A 20,544-nucleotide genomic window follows, 5' to 3' on the forward strand; every position below is an offset into this window, starting at 1 on the left:
TAAAGGGGATATTGTCAAATCATGCATCTGAGTATTAAGTACTTTATTAATGAGTATATTTTTCAATTTTGCTAATGCAGGTTGTTAAGCTAATCTAGAAATAGCTAGCATATAAGCACTATAATCTTTATTCAAACCATAAACTAACAGTCTACACTGTTTATGTTCATCATAATAAGAATCTGGATCAAGCACACTAAGCCCATCAAATAATTTTTTTTCATTAAGAAAATATTGGGAGATTGTAAGATTATCTTGTTTGAGAGCACCAATCTTGTTTTCCAAAAATTGAAGCCGAGCCTCATTAGTTTTTGAGTGGAGAGCAATAAGAATATCCCATATCCTCCTCTATATCTTGAATATGATGGTAAGTATCTTCGTCCATATTTATTAGAAGAATAAGAACTATGTTTGCGATTTTGGTCTCCCATATTTTTCTTACTTCTGTATTACCAGAATTTTTGGTAGCTTTACCATATCGTCCCATCTACAACCTCCCATAAATTTTTTTCAATCAAATAAAATTTGATGCTGGCCTTCCAAAATGCATAATTGGTATTGTTTAATATTTTGATCGTAGTAGCTTCAGCTATGATGATTCAATTCTTAAATGATCAAATAAGAATCTATACATTTGCACCACCATAAAATGAATTACTAGAGGCTTCTCAACCATGTTGACATACTAATACACGAATCAACAATCTCCAAGCTTATGACTCTGATACCATGTAGAACGATATGTTTATAAAAATGCTCATCAAGAAGTCTTTATATGTATAAATAATATCTCCTCTCTCTTTTCTCCACACATTTCTCTACGATTTTCTACATACTAAGGAGACACCAAGGGTCTCTTTAAATAAAGCATCATATGGATGGAAGATTGATTCCTACCTTGACTCACAAAACAAAATCTATTACAATACAAACTCTTAGTCCTATTTCAAATAGAATACATAAAAAATAAATAAATAAATAAATAATATAGTTCTAGTTGGACATGCAATGAGTCTGAACAATACTGTGGCGCTGCCTAATCCTGAGCGAATGAAGACTTTCCAGACTTCTCAATATGATTCGATCTGTTTGTGATATCAGTAGACAACTGACCGCGGTCTGGAGAGATAAGGGATCCAATAACCGAACAAAAATCATATGGGGCAGGCACTATAAAATATCACATGGGTGGCCTTGATAGTATGCCATGTTTCTCTTAATACTAATCTTAAAGAATAAATCCAAAAGTCAAAGATTTTTTCTACCAACGGAGTTATTAGTCCCATGATTAAGACGTTCTCTTTCTTCCTCATTTTCAGCACATAACGATTATACTATAGGACTATATAATACACACTAAATATATAGCCAGATAATATATACTGTACGCTATTTTGATACATATGATCCAATACATACCTATAGTAAAATTGATATATATAGTTTATCGAACTTAGTTTCACCAATACAGAGTATATGACTAGTTGATACATACCTAGTAAAATATTCATCCAACGTCTTAATATACATCTCTAAGTAAAATGATACATAGTTTTTAAAATATAGCATTCATCAGTGCACAGCACATGAGCAAATGATACACACTAAATGGCTTATTGATACATACTGTAAGCTTTTTTAATATATACCCAACAATGATCTAATATATACCTACAGATAAATTAATACGTAGTTTATCTAACTTAGTATTCACTAGTACACAGTATATGGTTAGTTGATTCACACTTAGCAAAATATTCATCCGACATCTTAATACACATCTTTAGGTAAAATGATATACAATTTTCATGAGCTTTTAAATGTAAAGATCTTAGAAAAGTAGACAGATGTAGAAAAGAAAAAATGGCCTCCAGATATGTATCGGATCATTACTGGATGTGTATCAAAAAAGCTTACAATATATATTAATAAGCCATCTAGTATGTATCATTTGCTTATGTATTGTGTATTGATGAATGTCATGTTTTAAAAACTATATATCATTTTATCTAGAGATGTATATTGGGACGTTGGGTGAATATTTTGTTAGATTTATATCAACTAATCATATACTATATACTGATAAATATTAAATTGGGTAAACTATGTATCAATTTAGCTGTAGGTGTATATTGGATCGTTGCTGGATGTGCATAAAAAAAGCTTATAGTATGTATCATCTGATTATATATTTAGTATGTATCATATGGTCATATGGTATGTATCTCTATGTACTAAAAACGAAGAAAAAAGGGAATGCTTTAATCATAGGACTAATAAGTCTATCAATAGAAAAAATTTTTGACTTTTAAATTTATTTTTTAAAATTAATATTAAAAAATATAATATATTATGAAATCTATCTTATATGATATTTTATATTTTAAAAAAATATAATATATTATAAAATTCGTCTCATATGATTTTTGTTCTTGATAATCAGGCAACCCAAGTAACACTTTAAGAGAAGCCTTTTAAAATGACACCGCTGCCTCAGTCCCCTTGGTCTGCGGTCTCAGGGAATCTAAAGCAGAGGCAAGGCCAACCAGAGTTCAATGTTTGGATTCTTAAGTGGGAGCTCGATTTGTAGTGTGGTAGTTGTGGTTTTCGTAAGAAGCGTAGGAGCCAGTCAAAATATAAAAAAGGCGTGCTTTGGGGTAGTAGGCGGTGGTGGTTTTAGCAAAATTTTGGACCACATGCATGAGTTTCGTTGGTAGTGTAGTGGCTTCTGGGTTTCTTCCTGTCCATGTTCTCACAGTTACAATAGGCCGATCCTCTCACATCATGTGCTTTGGTAAAAACAACATGCTTATTTATTTAAATTGATATACTCGAGTTGGAAGACTTGATCCTAAATCTTTTATTACAATAATAATATTTTATAATCTTGTTGGTGCAAAAATTCATTTGCGTCGGAAAAGCTGGAGTCGGAAAAGTCGCGGTCGCCGTCGGGACCTGCAAGAGAAGTCTAAACCGGAGGTGGGGTTGCTCCGGCAAGACCCTCCGACGCTCAAGTCAGTTCTCTGCCTCAACAAAAATGGAGCGCTCGAACGGAGAATTTAGCAGAGTTTTGAGATAAGAAAATGAGCTTATAGAATAACGTATCTGGATCCCCCTTTTTATAGACGGGGAAGATAACGGATTGATGGCGGTATCTGTAACCGTCTGGCAGTGGGCTGCCCAGGGTCAGGCGGAGTTTGCTGCGAAGAGTAGTGGAATGGACCCGTGGCTATCACTGGGACGTGCCACGTGGAGTCTGCCGCGTGAAGTGGGGCGGCGTTTGTTGTCGTGATTTGCCAGCGGATGGGAGAATCACGCGGTATCCGTTGCAGGAGGTGGAGCAGGATCGCGGCCATTTATCGTGGCCTGTCAGGTAGTAATGGAGCCGCGTGGGATCCGTCGTAGGGAGTGGAGCAGTGCTGCGATTGTTACTGCGGCCTGTCAGGAAGTGGTGGAGCTGCGCGGAATCCGCCGCAGGAAGTGTAGCAGAATCGTGGCCGTGATTGTGGCCTGGGAGTGCAGATCTGTCGGCTGAAGTTCGGCTGTGGTCGGAGTCTGACCCCACGTAGGGGTCCGGGCGGAGTCCTCCTTGCGGTTGGGGTAGTGGGTGGAGTCCGGCTCCCGTGGGAGTCCGGGTGGAATCCCCTGCAATCAGAATCAGATGCAAAGTCTGGCTCCCGTAGGAGTCCGGACAAGGCTTACCGGCAGCTGACGTTGAGGACGGAGCCCGGCTCCCATAGGAGTCCGGGCGGAGTCCACTTGCGGTTGAAGTAGTTGACGGAGTCCAGCTCTCGTAGGAGTCCGGACGAAGTCTGCTTGTAGCTGTTGGAGTTGAGGACGAAACCCGGCTCCCGTAGGAGTCCGGGTGGAGTCTCCCTGCAATTAAAGTCAAAGGAGGGGTCCGGCTCCCGTAGGAGTCCGGACGAGATTTACCAGCGGTCGATGTTGAGGACGGAGTCCGGCTCCTGTAGGAGTCCGGACGGAGCAGTTGACGTTGAGGATGGAGCCCGGCTTCCGTAGGAGTCGGGGCGGAGTCTACTTGCTGTTGAAGTCGTCGGCGGAGTCCGGCTCCCGTAGGAGTTCGGACGAAGTCTGCTTGTAGCTGTTGGAGTTGAGGACGAAACCCAGCTCCCGTAGGAGTCCGGGTGGAGTCTCCCTGCAATTAAAGTCAAAGGAGGGGTCCGGCTCCCGTAGGAGTCCGGACGGGGCTTACCAGCGGTTGATGTTGAGGACGGAGCCCGGCTCCCGTGGGAGTCCGGGCGGAGTCAACTTGAGGTCGGAGTTGTCGGCGGAGTCCGGCTCCCGTAGGAGTCCGGACGAAGTCTGTCTGCAGCCGTTGGAGTCGAGGATGAAGCCCGGCTCCCGTAGGAGTCCGGGCGGAGCCTTCCTGCAATCAAAGTTAAAGGCCAAGTCCGGCTCCCGTAGGAGTCCGGACAGCTTACCAGCAGTTGACGTTGAGGATGGAGCCTGGCTCCCGTAGGAGTCCGGGCGGAGCCTGGCTCCCGTAGGAGTCCAGGCGGAGTCTACTTGCTGTTGAAGCCGTCGGCGGAGTCCGGCTCCCGTAGGAGTTCGGACGCAGTCTGTCTGCAGCCGTTGGAGTCGAGGACGAAGCCCGGCTCCCGTAGGAGTCCAGGCGGAGTCTTCCTGCAATCAAAATTAAAGGCCAAGTCCGGCTCCCGTAGGAGTCCGGACGGGGCTTACCAGCAGTTGATGTTGAGGACGGAGCCCGGCTCCCGTGGGAGTCCGGGCGGAGTCAACTTGAGGTCAGAGTTGTCGGCGGAGTCCGGCTCCCGTAGGAGTCCGGACGAAGTCTGTCTGCAGCCGTTGGAGTCGAGGATGAAGCCCGGCTCCCGTAGGAGTCCAGGCGGAGTCTTCCTGCAATCAAAATTAAAGGCCAAGTCCGGCTCCCGTAGGAGTCCGGACGGGGCTTACCAGCAGTTGATGTTGAGGACGGAGCCCGGCTCCCGTGGGAGTCCGGGCGGAGTCAACTTGAGGTCGGAGTTGTCGGCGGAGTCCGACTCCCGTAGGAGTCCGGACGAAGTCTGTCTGCAGCCGTTGGAGTCGAGGATGAAGCCCGGCTCCCGTAGGAGTCCAGGCGGAGTCTTCCTGCAATCAAAATTAAAGGCCAAGTCCGGCTCCCGTAGGAGTCCGGACGGGGCTTACCAGCAGTTGACGTTGAGGACGGAGCCCGGCTCCCGTAGGAGTCCGGACGGAGTCTACTTGCTGTTGAAGCCGTCGGTGGAGTCTGGCTCCCGTAGGAGTCCGGACGAAGTCTGTCTGCAGCCGTTGGAGTCGAGGATGAAGCCCGGCTCCCGTAGGAGTCCAGGCGGAGTCTTCCCTTGAGGTCGGCATCGTGGGCGGAATCGTTGATTCCGTTGAGGACTTCGACTGTGGATATTTTATACCCAACACCAGTCTCCCTACTTCCGAGTTTGAATTTCGAACGAAGGAAGTACAGAGAGATGGGTACAGCCGAAGCCGTCCCCTCGAATCCCACGCACTGCTGCCCTCAGATATTTTGGGCATTAATTGCGCGCGTGCCGGAGTCTTTTCGAATTGGGGCGGTACGTAGTGACTCTTCGAAATTCCCGCAGGTACACTGGCCTAGGTACGGCGCAATAATGGTCCTGCCAACCGTCAGCCGCTTTTAGCCGCCTGCCAGGGGGAGTGGGACATGTGTCGGATGCGGACTGGCCTGGGGGGATTCGCGATCATTATGGCACCGGATCCTAGGGTCTATTTAAACCCGTCCTCCCACCTTTAGGTGCCCTACTTCGTTCCTGAGTTCTTACCAGCGTTTGCCTTTTCTTCGAGAGCCCTGTTTCAGTGGGCGTCTTCTCGAGTCGTAGGCGTCTCCTGTTTTCGTTCCTCAGGTCCCTCAGAGCGATATAGGTTAGTTCCAGCACTGCCAACCTTCTTCTTACCACCTAGGGACTTCTTTTCTGTCATTATCTTTTTGCCTCCCTCCGAGTTAGCTTCCTGTGACCTCTCATTCTCTCTTTTGTCCGCCTTCTTAGGGTCCTTTAGAGCCCCCCCTTCGAAACTACTCGAAATGTCTTTCGGCTCTTCTGCTCCTTGCAGTTCCGGGAGTTCTTCTGCCTCAAACCCCCAGGTCTCCGTCTCTGCAGACGAACCCGCGTCTGGGGCTGGGCTCCGCTCGGTTTTTGCGCCGGGCGCCATTCCGTGTTCCCTGACCTCGGAGGAGCTCCTTCTGATAAGGGTTCAGTACGGAGTTCCTCCGGAGTACGACCTGGAGCTGCCTGGCCCTTCTGACCGGGCCAGCACTCCTCCTCCCGGTCGCTTTTGCTTGTACCAGGAAGCGTTCCGTGCCGGACTCCGGCTTCCGCTTCCTTCCTTTGTCATTGCCCTCTTCCGTTTCTTGGACATCTCCTTGGCTTCCGTGGCCCCTAATTCTTTTAGGTTTTTGATAGGATTTCTCTCCCTCTGCCACGTAGTCGAGGTCCAGCCGTCTCTCTCCTTGTTTAGGCACTTCTATACCTTCAAGCGCCATCCTTCGACGAAGGACTGGTGGTACTTCTCCCCCCAGTTCGGCAAGAAGGGGTTGCTGAAAGGCGCCCCTTCTTCGATCCACAATTGGAAGGAGAAATACCTCTTCGTCCATTGCCCGACCCTGAAACTGGGCCTGCCCCCTTGGGGCTCTCTGAAGGTTTCTGTCCGCCGGGCTCCCAGCCTGGGGGAGGATGACCTCCAGGCCGCCCAGAAGCTTCTAGCTTATTCCGCTCCTTCCCTTCCCAATCTTCTGAGGGAGCAGTTTCTTTTCAACATCGGCCTGAGTCCCCAGGATCCAGCGAGTATTCATCTTTTACCTTATCTTCTCTTTTCGTGCTTCCCTTCTCTTCTTCTTTTTACCTCCTCTTCCCTCTCTCTCTCTTTTTTTTTTTTGTTTTTTTCTGATTGGTTTGCTTCTTTTTCTTCTTTCCTTTTCTCTCTCTTTTTTTTTGTTTTTTTCTGATTGGTTTGCTTCTTTTTCTTCTTTCCTTTTCTCTCTCTCCTTTTCTTCTCTTCTTTTGTTTTTTTTTTTTTTTTTAGGAATGGACGCCGAAGCAGTGCGGAGGCTCGTCAGGGGCATGAGGGTCCACAAGAGAAAGGGCGCTACGACCTCCGGATCGGCGAAGAGGGCCAGGGCGGAGGAGACGAGCTTAGCGGCACCCGTCCAGGCGGCCCCGGCCATCGACATTCCCTCGGATGTCGAGCCAACAGCTCCCCGGGCCTCCTCGAGGAGTCCGCCGATTGGGGCCCCCGCCCCGGGGGTTCGCCCCACGGAGGCGCCCGCCACGGAGAAAAGGAGGAAATCGGTGGCCCGCAGGGCGAGTAGCCGCCGAAATACTGCGGACGAGTCCCTCTGCTCCGAGGAGGGGTCGGAGAATCCCTTCAATGATAGGGACTTGATCAGGCGGCTGATCGACGGCTGCATTCTGCCTGACGTCGTGGAGAGGATCGACCGCGCCGATCCTGAGCAGCGGGCTTGGGATTCTTTGGGGTCCTTCCTTGAGGTGAGCGACTCTTCATTTACATGGCTATTCGGCCTTTGTACTGATTCCCTAGCTGTCTTTGCAGATTAGGCACCAGCTCCTCGCCTATATCGAGGCGATGAGCCGCACGAGGAGGGACATCCTCCAGGTGGAGGAACGCTGTCAGGCGGAGGTTGCTCACCTCCAAGCAAAGACGGCCGAAGTAGCCGCCCTCCAGGAGGCCCTGGAAAGGGAGAAGAAAGCCCGGGAGGAGGAGAGGCAGATCTTGGAGGAATCGGCGAGGAAGGCAGAGGCCGAGGTCGCCCACTTGGTCGAGCAGACTCCGGTCCTGGTCTCGGAGGCCAGAGCCCTTGCAGTGGAGGAATTTAAGGTCTCCGCGGAGATGAGGGACCTGAATATCCAGTTCGGCCAGGAAGCGTTCATTAAGGGGTTCGAGCTCTGCCAAGAGAAGGTGGCCAGAAAATTCCCAGAGCTCGACCTCAGCTTTCTAGGCGAGGAGTCTGAGGACGAGGCCGGCCCCTCGTCAGCCGCCACTGCTGTCGCAGCCCCCGCGCCGAGTTCTCCACCCCCCGCCCCTGAGGTCTGAGACCTCCGATCTTGTACCTTTATTTCGTCGTAATTTTTCTTTTCCGTTTGTCTTTAAAAACCATTCAATCAATAAAGTTGAATTTCTTGTTGCGGACGGCTTCTCTTTCCTCCTCCTTCCTTCTCTCTGTTTTTCTTCCTGCAATGAATCGTTCTTTGATGCCTTTACCTTCCGATGGCAGTGTCCTGCAGAAGCACTCCCCCTGCCCTTGGGGGTCCCGCTGAAATCGACGATCCAGCGGTTGAAAAAGGAGGTTCTTCACCTGACGAAGAAGTTAAAGAAGACGGAAGCCGAGCTCCGCAAATCGAGAGAAGGTCACTCTGAAGCCGCCGCTGAGGCCGCCCACTTTCGGAGTCTCCATGTGAAGGGGATCATGGAGTATAGCCGGAGGAAGGCGAACTTCGCAAAGGAGCTCGAGGAATGCAAGAAGAGCTCCAACGACCGGATTTGGGCCCAGGCCGCCAGGATCAGCGCCCTCAAGGTGGAACTGTCAGCTGCGAAGGGGAAGATCGGCCAGCTGGAAGGAAATTCATCCCGGCTCTTGGCCCGGGTCGACGATGACCAGAGATGGTCGCAGAAGGTTTCCGACTTTCAGCAGCAGCTTCAGGATGCCGAGGTGAGCCACGACGTGCAACGGGCTAGCTGGCGCAGGCAAGTGGAAGAATACAAAGGGAGATTCAGGACGGCAGCCGACGAAGTCGTCCGTCTCCAGAGACAGCTGGCTAGCAGGGCACAGCTTACTTCCGCCCAAGATTCTGAAGAGCTCCAAGCCCTAAGAGGCACCGTGGAGGGGATTTCTGTCTCCCTCGGGGAAAAGACAGCCGAGCTGCAACAAGTGAAAATCCAACTGGCATTCGAGCGGCGGGCCATCGCGGACGCGGAGGCGGAGTCCGAAGTTTTGAGGAAGAGGCGTCGACAGGCAGAGGCTGAGAGCCAGCAACTTCGTCGGGCGCTCCAGGACGCGCTGCGGAAGAGGGAAGAGCTAGAAGAGGAAATTGAGAATCTGAGGCAGTCCTGGTTGAGGGACGGAATAGATAACTCTAGGTCGGAGGGAGCAGGGCCTCCTTAGAGCTCTTTTTGTCTTTCTGTCTTGTCATGTAGTTACTTCCTTTTTGTCGTTTTGCCGTTCTTTCCTTGGCCTTCCTGGCTTTGTAGTGTGTATATCGGAAATGGAATAAAAAGAGTATTTTGTGTTACCTCATCCGCGCGTTGCACTAATATTGCTGTCTACTGAACCTTTCTTGTCGTTTGACTTGTCTGATGTAGACGTCGTCAGGGGGTGCCCGATCGACGATGCGTTAGCTCGCCTTTCTCGTCGTGCGTGGCTGCAAGCCCGAGCTTGGCCGTCCGGGCCCCACATTATTTCGGGGATGTCGTTGTCTTCCTAATCGGTGCCGAAAGTCTTCCTTGGCATCGTGGATGGAACCCGGCTCCCGTAGGAGTCCGGGTGAAGTCTTCCTTGTGGGCGGAACCCGGCTCCCGTAGGAGTCCGGGTGAAGTCTTCCTTGTGGACGGAACCCGGCTCCCGTAGGAGTCCGGGTGAAGTCTTCCTTGTGGACGGAACTCGGTTCCCGTAGGAGTCCGGGTGAAGTCTTCCTTTTTGTTCGAGCCAGTGTGAGGTTCTCCTTCCGTTCCCGGCTTAGCTGTGGGGGTGCGTTAGGGCGCTGTAAGGCCTCTCCCCCCATCTGGTCTAAAAGAACTGGGCCTTCGACTTTGCTCATGTCAGGACGAGGTTCTCTTCCTGTTCCTGACATGGCTGTGGGGGCACATTAGGGCATTGTAAGGCCTCTCCCCCCATCCGGTCTAAAAGAACCGGGCCTTCGACTTTGCTCATGTCAGGACGAGGTTCTCCTCCTGTTTCTGACATGGCTGTGGGGGCACATTAGGACGTTGTAAGGCCTCTCCCCCCATCCGGTCTAAAAGAATCGGGCCTTTGACTTTGCTCATGTCAGGACGAGGTTCTCCTCCTGTTCCTGACACGATTGTGGGGGCACATTAGGGCGTTGTAAGGCCTCTCCCCCCATCCGGTCTAAAAGAACCGGGCCTTTGACTTTGCTCATGTCAGGACGAGGTTCTCCTCCTGTTCCTGACATGGCTATGTTTTAAGCGTTCGGTGGGGTCGTATCCAGTCATAATAAATCCACGCCAGGTGGGAAGAGTACGTTAAGTAGAAAGAAAATTAGATTCAAGGTGAAATCGTAAGTGATACATTTACAGGTTTTTCGAGCTCCACGGTCGTGGGTGGCCCGCTCCTCCTTGAGGCCCTTCGGTGACGGAGTCGATGGTCCCGATGGGAGGTCGGTCCCCGGGTTGCTCCTCCCTTCTCGGTGGTTCAGGCTGTGGAAGGGCTCTTGGCCGGTCTCCTCTACCCTCAGGCCTACGGCGGATGAATCTGTCAAGTCGACCTCGCCGAATGAGCTCCTCGATCTCGTCCTGGAGCTGGATGCATTCCTCAGTGTCGTGGCCGTGGTCGCGGTGGTAGAGGCAGAACTTGTTGGGGTTGCACTTTCGGGGTGTGTGCGCATCCTCTCCGGCCTAGGGAGCTGCTCCCTGACCTCCATCAACACCTGGGCCTTCGAGGCGTTGAGGGGGGCGTAATTGCGGAATCTCCCTGGTGGGGAACCCCGCCGAACCCCGCGGTCCGGGCTTCTCTGCCTGCGTGCCCGGGGTGGAGTATGGGCACGCTTATGCCCAGGAGGGGATCGAGAACGCGGCCGGACTTCCTTTGGCCTTTTCTCAACTGCGGGCTTACTCGAATCTCCCGCTTGCCACTCCCTTGCTGTCTCTTCATCCTTCATTTTGAAGGCTTCTTCCGCTCGGGCGTATCCCTCAGCCCGAGCCAGCAAATCGGCAAAATTCCTGGGATACTTCTTCTCCAGGGAGAACAAAAGATCATTCTTCTGAAGGCCGCCTTTCAGGGCGGCCATGGCAACTGATTGGTCCAAGTTCCGGACCTCCAGCACCGCGATGTTGAAGCGGTTGATGTAGGCCCGTATGGACTCCCCTTCCCTCTGCTTGATGTTGATGAGGGACTCCGAACCCTTCCGGGGGCGCCGGCTGCTGACAAAATGGGCCACAAATTGGTGGCTCATTTGATCGAAGGAGAAGATGGTACCCGATTTCAAAGCCGAATACCAGTTCCTCGCTGCTCCCTTCAAAGTAGATGGGAAATCCCGGCATAAGATGGCGTCAGGAGCACCGTGAAGCAGCATCATCATCTGGAAGGCCTCCAGATGATCAACCGGGTCCGAAGTCCCGTCGTAGCTTTCGAACTGGGGAAGCTTGAAGTTTGGCGGGATTGGTTCCTGCATGATCGTTTGGGAGAAGAGAGGGTCAGTACAAATATCCTCACCATAAGCGGGGGGCGCATGGCGGAGTTCTTCAATCCGTCGGTTCATCTCCTGGAGCCTCCGGTCCAGGAAATCCTCTCGACTTCGAGTCTCGAGGGTCCTCTGGCAGAACGGGGGCAGGGATCTTCCAGGGGTGGAGTCGTGGCCCGATTGAGGCTCTCTACCCTCGGGTTTGTTTTCCCAGGAAGGACGGGGCGGCTGGCCCAGGTGGCCCGCCCCACCGTCGGGTTCTGGCATTCCGGAGATGCCCTTTCCGGGTGCGCTGACGCCTGCGGCTGCTGCTGCTGCATTGCTTGCACAGCTTCGACGAGGCCTCTGACCTGCTGTGCCAGCAAGTCAAACTACTCCGCGCCGACCGCCACCGCTGGAGGAGGAGGAGGAGGAGGTTGAGAAATAGGAGGGGAGGCTGGAGCCTGAGATCTGGCCGTGGAGGTCGTGGACCGTCGCGTGGACACCTTGCGTGGAGGCATCGAGTGTGGACCCAGCGGGGAAAAATAAGGAGTGGGTGTCGGAGGAGATGATCGGAGGCGGCTCCGTTGAATGCTCCTTTAAGAACAAGGGTACTGCGAAGGTTCGGGGCCCCTTCCTCTAGCGCCAATCCTGTTGGTGCAAAAATCCGCTTGCGCCGGAGAAGCTGGAGTCGAGGAAGTCGCGGTCGCCGCCGGGACCTGCAAGGAAAGTCTAAACCGGAGGTGGGGTTGCTCCGGCAAGACCCTCCGACGCTCAAGTCAGTTCTCTGCCTCAACAAGAATGGAGCGCTCGAACGGAGAATTTAGCAGAGTTTTGAGATAAGAAAATGAGCTTATAGAATAACGTATCTGGGTCCCCTTTTTATAGGCGGGGAAGATAACGGATTGATGGCGGTATCTGTAACCGTCTGGCAGTGGGCTGCCCAGGGTCAGACGGAGTTTGCTGCGAAGAGTAGTGGAATGGACCCGTGGCTATCACTGGGGTGTGCCACGTGGAGTCTGCCGCGTGAAGTGGGGCGGCGTTTGTTGTCGTGATTTGCCAGCGGATGGGAGAATCACGCGGTATCCGTTGCAGGAGGTGGAGCAGGATCGCGACCGTTTATCGTGGCCTGTCAGGTAGTAATGGAGCCGCGTGGGATCCGTCGTAGGGAGTGGAGCAGTGCTGCGATTGTTACTGCGGCCTGTCAGGGAGTGGTGGAGCTGCGCGGAATTCGCCGCAGGAAGTGTAGCAGAATCGTGGCCATGATTGTGGCCTGGGAGTGCAGATCTGTCGGCTGAAGTTCGGCTGTGGTCAGAGTCTGACCCCACGTAGGGGTCCGGACGGAGTCCTCCTTGCGGTTGGGGTAGTGGGTGGAGCCCGGCTCCCGTGGGAGTCCGGGTGGAATCCCCTGCAATCAGAATCAGATGCAAAGTCCATTTCCCGTAGGAGTCCGGACAAGGCTTACCGGCAGCTAACGTTGAGGACGGAGCCTGGCTCCCATAGGAGTCCGGGCGGAGTCCACTTGCGGTTGAAGTAGTTGACGGAGTCCAGCTCCCGTAGGAGTCCGGACGAAGTCTGCTTGTAGCTGTTGGAGTTGAGGACGAAACCCGGCTCCCGTAGGAGTCCGGGTGGAGTCTCCCTGCAATTAAAGTCAAAGGAGGGGTCCGGCTCCCGTAGGAGTCCGGACGAGATTTACCAGCGGTCGATGTTGAGGATGGAGTCCGGCTCCTGTAGGAGTCCGGACGGAGCAGTTGACGTTGAGGACGGAGCCCGGCTCCCGTAGGAGTCCGGGCGGAGTCCGGCTCCTGTAGGAGTCGGGGCGGAGTCTACTTGCTGTTGAAGTCGTCGGCGGAGTCCGGCTCCCGTAGGAGTTCGAACGAAGTCTGCTTGTAGCTGTTGGAGTTGAGGACGAAACCCGGCTCTCGTAGGAGTCCGAGTGGAGTCTCCCTGCAATTAAAGTCAAAGGAGGGGTCCGGCTCCCGTAGGAGTCCGGACGGGGCTTACCAGCGGTTGATGTTGAGGACGGAGCCCGGCTTCCGTGGGAGTTCGGACGGAGTCAACTTGAGGTCGGAGTTGTCGGCGGAGTTCGGCTCCCGTAGGAGTCCGGACGAAGTCTGTCTGTAGCCGTTGGAGTGGAGGATGAAGCCCGGCTCCCGTAGGAGTCCGGGCGGAGCCTTCCTGCAATCAAAGTTAAAGGCCAAGTCCGGCTCCCGTAGGAGTCCGGACAGCTTACCAGCAGTTGACGTTTAGGACGGAGCCCGACTCCCGTAGGAGTCCGGGCGGAGTCTACTTGCTGTTGAAGCCGTCGGCGGAGTCCGGCTCCCGTAAGAGTCCGGATGCAGTCTGTCTGCAGCCGTTGGAGTCGAGGACGAAGCCCGGCTCCCGTAGGAGTCCAGGCGGAGTCTTCCTGCAATCAAAATTAAAGGCCAAGTCCGGCTCCCGTAGGAGTCCGGACGGGGCTTACCAGCAGTTGATGTTGAGGACGGAGCCCGGCTCCCGTGGGAGTCCGGGCGGAGTCAACTTGAGGTCGGAGTTGTCGGTGGAGTCCGGCTCCCGTAGGAGTCCGGACGAAGTCTGTCTGCAGCCGTTGGAGTCGAGGATGAAGCCCGGCTCCCGTAGGAGTCCAGGCGGAGTCTTCCTGCAATCAAAATTAAAGGCCAAGTCCGGCTCCCGTAGGAGTCCGGACGGGGCTTACCAGCAGTTGATGTTGAGGACGGAGCCCGGCTCCCGTGGGAGTCCGGGCGGAGTCAACTTGAGGTCGGAGTTGTCGGCGGAGTCCGGCTCCCGTAGGAGTCCGGACGAAGTCTGTCTGCAGCCGTTGGAGTCGAGGATGAAGCCCGGCTCCCGTAGGAGTCCAGGCGGAGTCTTCCTGCAATCAAAATTAAAGGCCAAGTCCGGCTCCCGTAGGAGTCCGGACGGGGCTTACCAGCAGTTGACGTTGAGGACGGAGCCCGGCTCCCGTAGGAGTCCGGGCGGAGTCTACTTGTTGTTGAAGCCGTCGGCGGAGTCCGGCTCCCGTAGGAGTCCGGACGAAGTCTGTCTACAGCCGTTGGAGTCGAGGATGAAGCCCGGCTCCCGTAGGAGTCCGGGCGAAGTCTTTCCTTGAGGTCGGCATCGTGGGCGGAATCGTTAATTCCGTTGAGGACTTCGGCTGTGGGTATTTTATACCCAACAATAATATATAATGAAATTTAAAAATTATATCACTATCATTATTATCATTATTATTAATAATGATAATAATATTAATAATAATATTATTATTATCATTATCATTCGAGAGTATTGTATCGAATAAAATCGAATGATACGGAACATATCACACCATTCCAATTTGATATGAATTATGATGAAAGAATATATTGAGTATGTGGAACTTATACCGACACCATAATACATTGATGCCAATATGGAGTTTAGTACCGAGATGAATCTTATTATTATTGTTGAGAGATTCTAAGTCCCCTGCAACAGAAATTATTCATGATTATTATTTAATCATATAATATTTATGGTGATCGACCAGTTATCAAATATATCAATGCTATTAAGAAAAGCATGAATTTTACACTTTGTTGGCAAACTATTTGCAGCTATGTCCAAAAAAAACATTCACAAAATTAGTAGTTCATCTCTTTTCTTGCATATAAAAAAACTCTTTTTATTGTTGTTATTGGTGATCATTCTTGTAGGAATTTTAGCTATCTACTATCCTTGCTTCCTCAATGTGCAACAGTAGATCAAGGTCCATAAATAGGAGAAACAAATCTATGAGAAATGCGTTACAAATATGATGAAACATATAACCTATTTAATCATCTAGTGTGGAGTTTCTGGATTGTTAAAAACCAAGGGCTTCAACCTTTGCTTCATTAACTTCCATGGTGATATTACTTTGGTATAGTTATCACAACCCCCACAAGCGTCCCAAAATCTCCTCAACCACTTCATAATAAAAAGCAGAGGATAAAAAACGGCAGAGATTACAGTAGAACTCTCCACTCTCCCATCTCCTTCTACCATCCATGAATCCAAAAGATCATTGGGTTGCACCGCCCCTCCCCCCACCCCACCAAAAAAAAACAAAAAAAAAAATCCATTTCAATTATAAATGTATTTTTTTACCACAAATTCATACTACAACACGAACAAAGATGTTCAAAAATATTGGAAATCAAAACATGTAATCCGCCACAGAAAGATTCTGAAAACATTGATCATATGTTTCTGAAAGGTATGTTGTCGATCTTCCTTCTAGTTAGAGATTTGATTCAATTGGCTTCAGTCACCTGTTTCTGTGGAACAAGGGAGAGGCTTTGGTCCAAAACCAAAGGAGAAGGAAAAATTTCTTATCATTACAGAAAACTAGAGAAAAATCAAGCAGTCCATTTTTATTCAAAGGTCCAAAATAGCTTTGTCCATGCAGGTACAAATTAATGGACCGGCAAGGACAAAAGATCTCAAATTCATCATGACATCACTGATAACTCCGTGATCGAGAGGGGAACAGGTCAAGGTTTACACCGTCCACGCCTCAAAATCGCCACTAACAAAATCATAGTAACCTCCATATACAGCGAGAGTCTTCTTCTCCAACGCTTCTTTGACGAAGGGGTATGTCTTTAAATTATCAAGAGACACATTCACAGCTTCCTGCATAAATATAACAGAAAAATGGAAAAATTAATAAAAATCATTGAAATTAATACATCTAGAAAAATCCATACATGTATGTATGTGCTCACAAATAAGCTTTATTCTCAGGTAATATCAAGAGTAAGCTTTACTGCATGGTTATCAAGCAGGAAAAAAGAAAAAAAAAAAAAACCTTTAATGCATGTATGCAGGGTGGCTATGTGTAAGTAATGGTTGCTCACTAATTCCCACAGATTTGTGTAAGTAATACTTTGGAGATAAACAACATGTTTAGGTGTTATTACTTGCATGTATCGACATTATGAGAACCCTTTTGATTCTTGCAAAAGGCTGAGACAAAGGTGTAGCAAAGGAGGAGGTGACACCTTTTCACATTTGGTGCATTGGTCTGGAAAGGCCAATTCAGAACAACTGCTCTTCACCTTCTCTCTCGCAGGCATACATATCTTCACCCAGTCCTCTATGAAGTCACTGCAAAAATCAAGTACACGAACAAAAATTATCAATAGAACCGCATTTGCCCAATTAGTAAACTGCAGGTAAATATAATTGTTAGCCCTCTATCTAACACAGGTCCATTCACCTATACCAATGATTTAGATCTTAATGGGATATCACGGGACATCGGAACAAAGCACCGTCGCATGTATTGAGACAGGATCGTTCCACTTATATTCAAGTATTTCAATCGAGACGTCTTGGGATATCCTTATCTCAAATATTAGAATGAAATGGAATGGCGGTGCGTGGGATGGTAAAATTATGATAGTTTCATTCCATGAGATTTAGAATTTTGACCCATACCACTATTTATGATCGGCTATAAAATCTTGAAGAGATGGTTATTAAGATGAGTCCAATGCATGTATCATATTCTCATGAGAAGAAAAAGAATTTCAGAATTCCCAAACTCTTGGAATTCTATTCCATGGAATGATGCAAAGAAAAGAGGAGAAAAGCTACGAGGAAAAGAGAATCCAGAATAATAAAGGAAAAGGTACTTACGAGCTGGAGGAGCCATCATCCTTAATTGACATGAGCCCTTTGATGCCTCCGCAACGGCTGTGACCGATCACCACGATGTTCTCCACCTGTCCAATAATTAGCGTGCTTTTTGAGTAATGAAGTCTAAATGTTGGTAGGATGATATATATGTAGCGATTTTAGGATAACGCCGGTGATTAAAGAGGAATTAGGACCGTCCAAATTGATGGCTTTAGCATGGCAAGGTCATCCTCACGTGCTTCCCTAAAAATGAAATATTCTGACCGGAGAATTAAGCAACTTTCTTATTTAATTCCGAACCCTTTCTATGCCACTCATGTTAGCTTATGTTCTAAAGAAAAATAAATGCCCCGGATCGCCCCCTTCAACTCCCCTTTCTTTTTTATTTTTAAACAAAAAAAAATTAATTAGATGTTTTAGATAACTTAATAAGATTTTTACTCGCTATAATGTAAGAATAAGAAAATAAGTCGATCAAAATTACCGCATACAAGAGTTTTTATTTTTGAATTGAAATTTTATAATATAAAATTTATTTAATTTTATCAATTTTTTATTTTTTATCAAATAAATTATAAATTTAATAAAATTTTTTGATAGAATAAAATTAACAAAACTTTCAACGGTCCGCAAAATAAAAATTAAGAAGAAAAATATACAAATATAACAAGTGTAACACCGTCAGTAATTTGGTGAAGAAAATAATTACTCAAATATAAGATAAAATTATGATAGATATAATTAATTTTTTAATAACAAAAAAAAATGTGTAAATTTTTTTTTTCCTTACAACTATCTATCCCATATAAAAAATCTTCCTTATATTCTCATTTATATACATACAAACGCATACATATACACTACCTAGCAAAATATTATTTAATTTTGCCTACATCCGTGATGACCTCAAAATGTAGGATATGGTTATTTTGGGTACTTCCAGCATTATTGGTGGAGTCCTAGAGTTTTGACTGCTGACCTTGAGGTGGCGGACGGCATATTCTACGGCAGCACCGACGCCGGTGTATTTGGTCTGCGCACGGGAGAAACAACGGTCAAAAAGGATCGACTAGTTTGGCATGCGGGCCCCACATCATCACCAATGGAATGGAGGGTGGTGATCGAGCAGAGGGATATGATATACCTTGTCGTAGGGTGGGACCATGTTGGCGATGTTGCGGACCATGAAGGCCTCCCCCGGCGCGAAATTGAACAACACCGACGGGCACACGCGCGAGTCCGCACATGCGAACACCATGAACTGTATGCATTATTCCAGCAAACAGGCCCAAGCTCCCATGTTAGTGAGGTCATAGGAAAAATATTAAACATCACCCATGTTGCGGTCTCACTAATTTATTATTATCATTATTATTATTATCATGGTAGCAGCCCATGCTTTTTAATTTTTTTGGTAACGAGCCCATGGTTTCAAACTAACAAAGTGGCTTCATTGTTGGATGTAAATAATAAAACATTAAAAATAATTATTTTTAATTTTTAGCTAGAGGAATTACTATGCCAATTATAATCGTACGAATAACGATGATGGTTAGAATGACTAAACTGCTATCAATATCTATGATAAGGAGAAAATCTAACACAGAGATGATGAATAAGCATGTAGAGGCTTCTCAAAAAAATAAGCATATGGAGGAGGAGCAGATTTTTGATTAAAAAATCATTATATTTTCAGAGAATAAAGCATACTGATAAATGTATAAAATATTTTAAAAAATAAAAAATAGTATCAGATATATTGTACAATTTTTGTTTTCTAAGCAAAAAGGGATAAAAATGCAATGCAGGTTTATTTGTTTTTATGCCGTGACAATAATAACATAGTGAAAAAAAAGGTAACATTTTTTATCATCATCTAACACATTTAATCAGTAGAAAAGGAAATATTCTAAAAATAACAAGCTAACAAGTTATATATTATCCAAGGCTACGAATTGTTTTCATACTAACCAATAGTGATCATTGATTTGTTTAAAAATAAATGTTTATATGGAAACGTAATGGGTCACAGTGCATAGCAACTACGAACACGGTTTAATTTTAGTCCAGATAATACCATTCTTACCAAAAAAGAAAAAAAATGGTGTCTCCAAGAACCCTGAGATTACCTTGGGGCTCTGGCCGTCTGCGAGGGTGCGGAAGACATCGGGCTTCTTCCTGCACGGCACAGATGTAATTTCGTTAACAATCGGGACTTTTTTGTCTTGAAAAGAGAAAATATCATCCGACAACCAAAAAAATAGATAAAAGCCATTCTCTCAAAGTTGGTAAATGAAAGTATAGAATGACTAAAACGCCCTTATCAGGTAATTAATGTCCATCTTAGTTTTTGCCCTCTCGACAAATTACAAATAGCGGTCGGATATCGATGCATGACCCATTATAAAAACTAAAGATGATACATTTTCTCAGGTTATAAAATTCATACAATAAAAATGCCATTTTCGTCAATTGAAAAATATAATAACCACTCACTCATAAGTTTCCTTCTTAAAGTGCTCGAACCCGGATTGCAACCTCTTGATGGGATCCATCTCCTCCCCCTCTTCAGATTCTGAAAATTATATAGTTACAAACCACGTACATTTTAATATAAGAAAAACAAATATGCTGCCCTCAAAATAATAATAATAATAATAATAATAATAAAACTACTTTCTCCCTGTTCAACAATGGCGGCTAAATCAGAATATTGTTTATGCATGAAACAGTTATAGAGAAAATACGAAATAAAAATACCTCAATCTACTCAACTTAACGATAACATGTCACAAAGCCAAGAGTTTTTCATTGCTGATCCATTAAAAATAGAACAACAGCTGACAAACTACGAAAAGGATGAGATGGAAAACAGAAACAGATGAAGACCAAAGTTCAGATCAAAGAGTATAGATTTATATATACAAAAATCTAGAGTAACCAAGAAATAACATGGAGGGCTTCAAGAGTCCACAGACCTCCCTACGATGCAATCTTCTTCCTCTTCTATTGTGCCGGCTGCTCCTTCTTTTCCTTCTTCCTTCTTCCTCCTCTGAAACCAAAAGAGGCCGTGGGCTGTCATCTTATATGGCGAACCGTTTCGGATGTGCCGCCGGAGCAGGATTAGGAGGGAAGCCCGCGAGTCAGGAGGAGCGGATCCGTCGTTTACGGTTTAAATCTCGGTGAATGGAGTGCTTTTAGCCGTTAAACTGGGGCTCAGATTGCCGTAATCCCCGCTACCGCAAGAGTTAATTACGACCCGGTGGGTCCCAGGCATGCGTGGCAATTGGCAAGCAGCGAAGGTGGCGAATCTCAGGGTATCAGCATATAAACACTTGCCATGTTTGCACACAAACGGGCCAAGGGTATATCTTCGGGGCTTCACTTTGTTGTGCATCAAGATTTAGAATATGCTATTCAGTCCATGAGTATTGCTACTCGGGTTAGGTGCAAAGGAGTTAATCTTGATCGAGCCCCGATTTGGTTAAGCTCAATTGAGATTAAT

The 20,544-nt window shown here is 47.7% G+C and overlaps 1 protein-coding gene across 1 annotated transcript; it reads right to left on the reverse strand.

Annotated features, from left to right (window-relative positions):
• Nucleotides 1-15,744: 15,744 nt before the first annotated feature.
• Nucleotides 15,745-20,143, reverse strand: LOC105056288 (carbonic anhydrase, chloroplastic). Its single transcript, XM_010938430.4, has 8 exons — nucleotides 20,018-20,143; nucleotides 19,536-19,614; nucleotides 19,169-19,217; nucleotides 18,184-18,300; nucleotides 18,019-18,072; nucleotides 17,040-17,125; nucleotides 16,400-16,505; nucleotides 15,745-16,031 (listed from the first exon to the last, which is right to left on the reverse strand). Exons 2-8 carry the CDS (start codon nucleotides 19,592-19,594, stop codon nucleotides 15,897-15,899), a joined length of 606 nt encoding a protein of 201 aa, XP_010936732.1. The 5' UTR covers nucleotides 19,595-19,614; nucleotides 20,018-20,143; the 3' UTR covers nucleotides 15,745-15,896.
• Nucleotides 20,144-20,544: the final 401 nt, after the last annotated feature.

The sequence above is a fragment of the Elaeis guineensis genome, chromosome 13, assembly GCF_000442705.2.
Source record: "Elaeis guineensis isolate ETL-2024a chromosome 13, EG11, whole genome shotgun sequence".
NCBI classification, from domain to species: Eukaryota; Viridiplantae; Streptophyta; class Magnoliopsida; order Arecales; family Arecaceae; genus Elaeis; species Elaeis guineensis.

Excerpts from the sequence above, each read along its gene's own strand:
- LOC105056288 (XM_010938430.4), bottom strand. The coding sequence starts at position 19,594 with ATGGATCCCATCAAGAGGTTGCAATCCGGGTTCGAGCACTTTAAGAAG. Across the intron at positions 18,301-19,168 it reads CAGACGGCCAGAGCCCCAAG|TTCATGGTGTTCGCATGTGC; the intron begins GTAATCTCAGGG and ends TAATGCATACAG. Across the intron at positions 16,032-16,399 it reads AATGCACCAAATGTGAAAAG|GAAGCTGTGAATGTGTCTCT; the intron begins GTGTCACCTCCT and ends ATATTTATGCAG.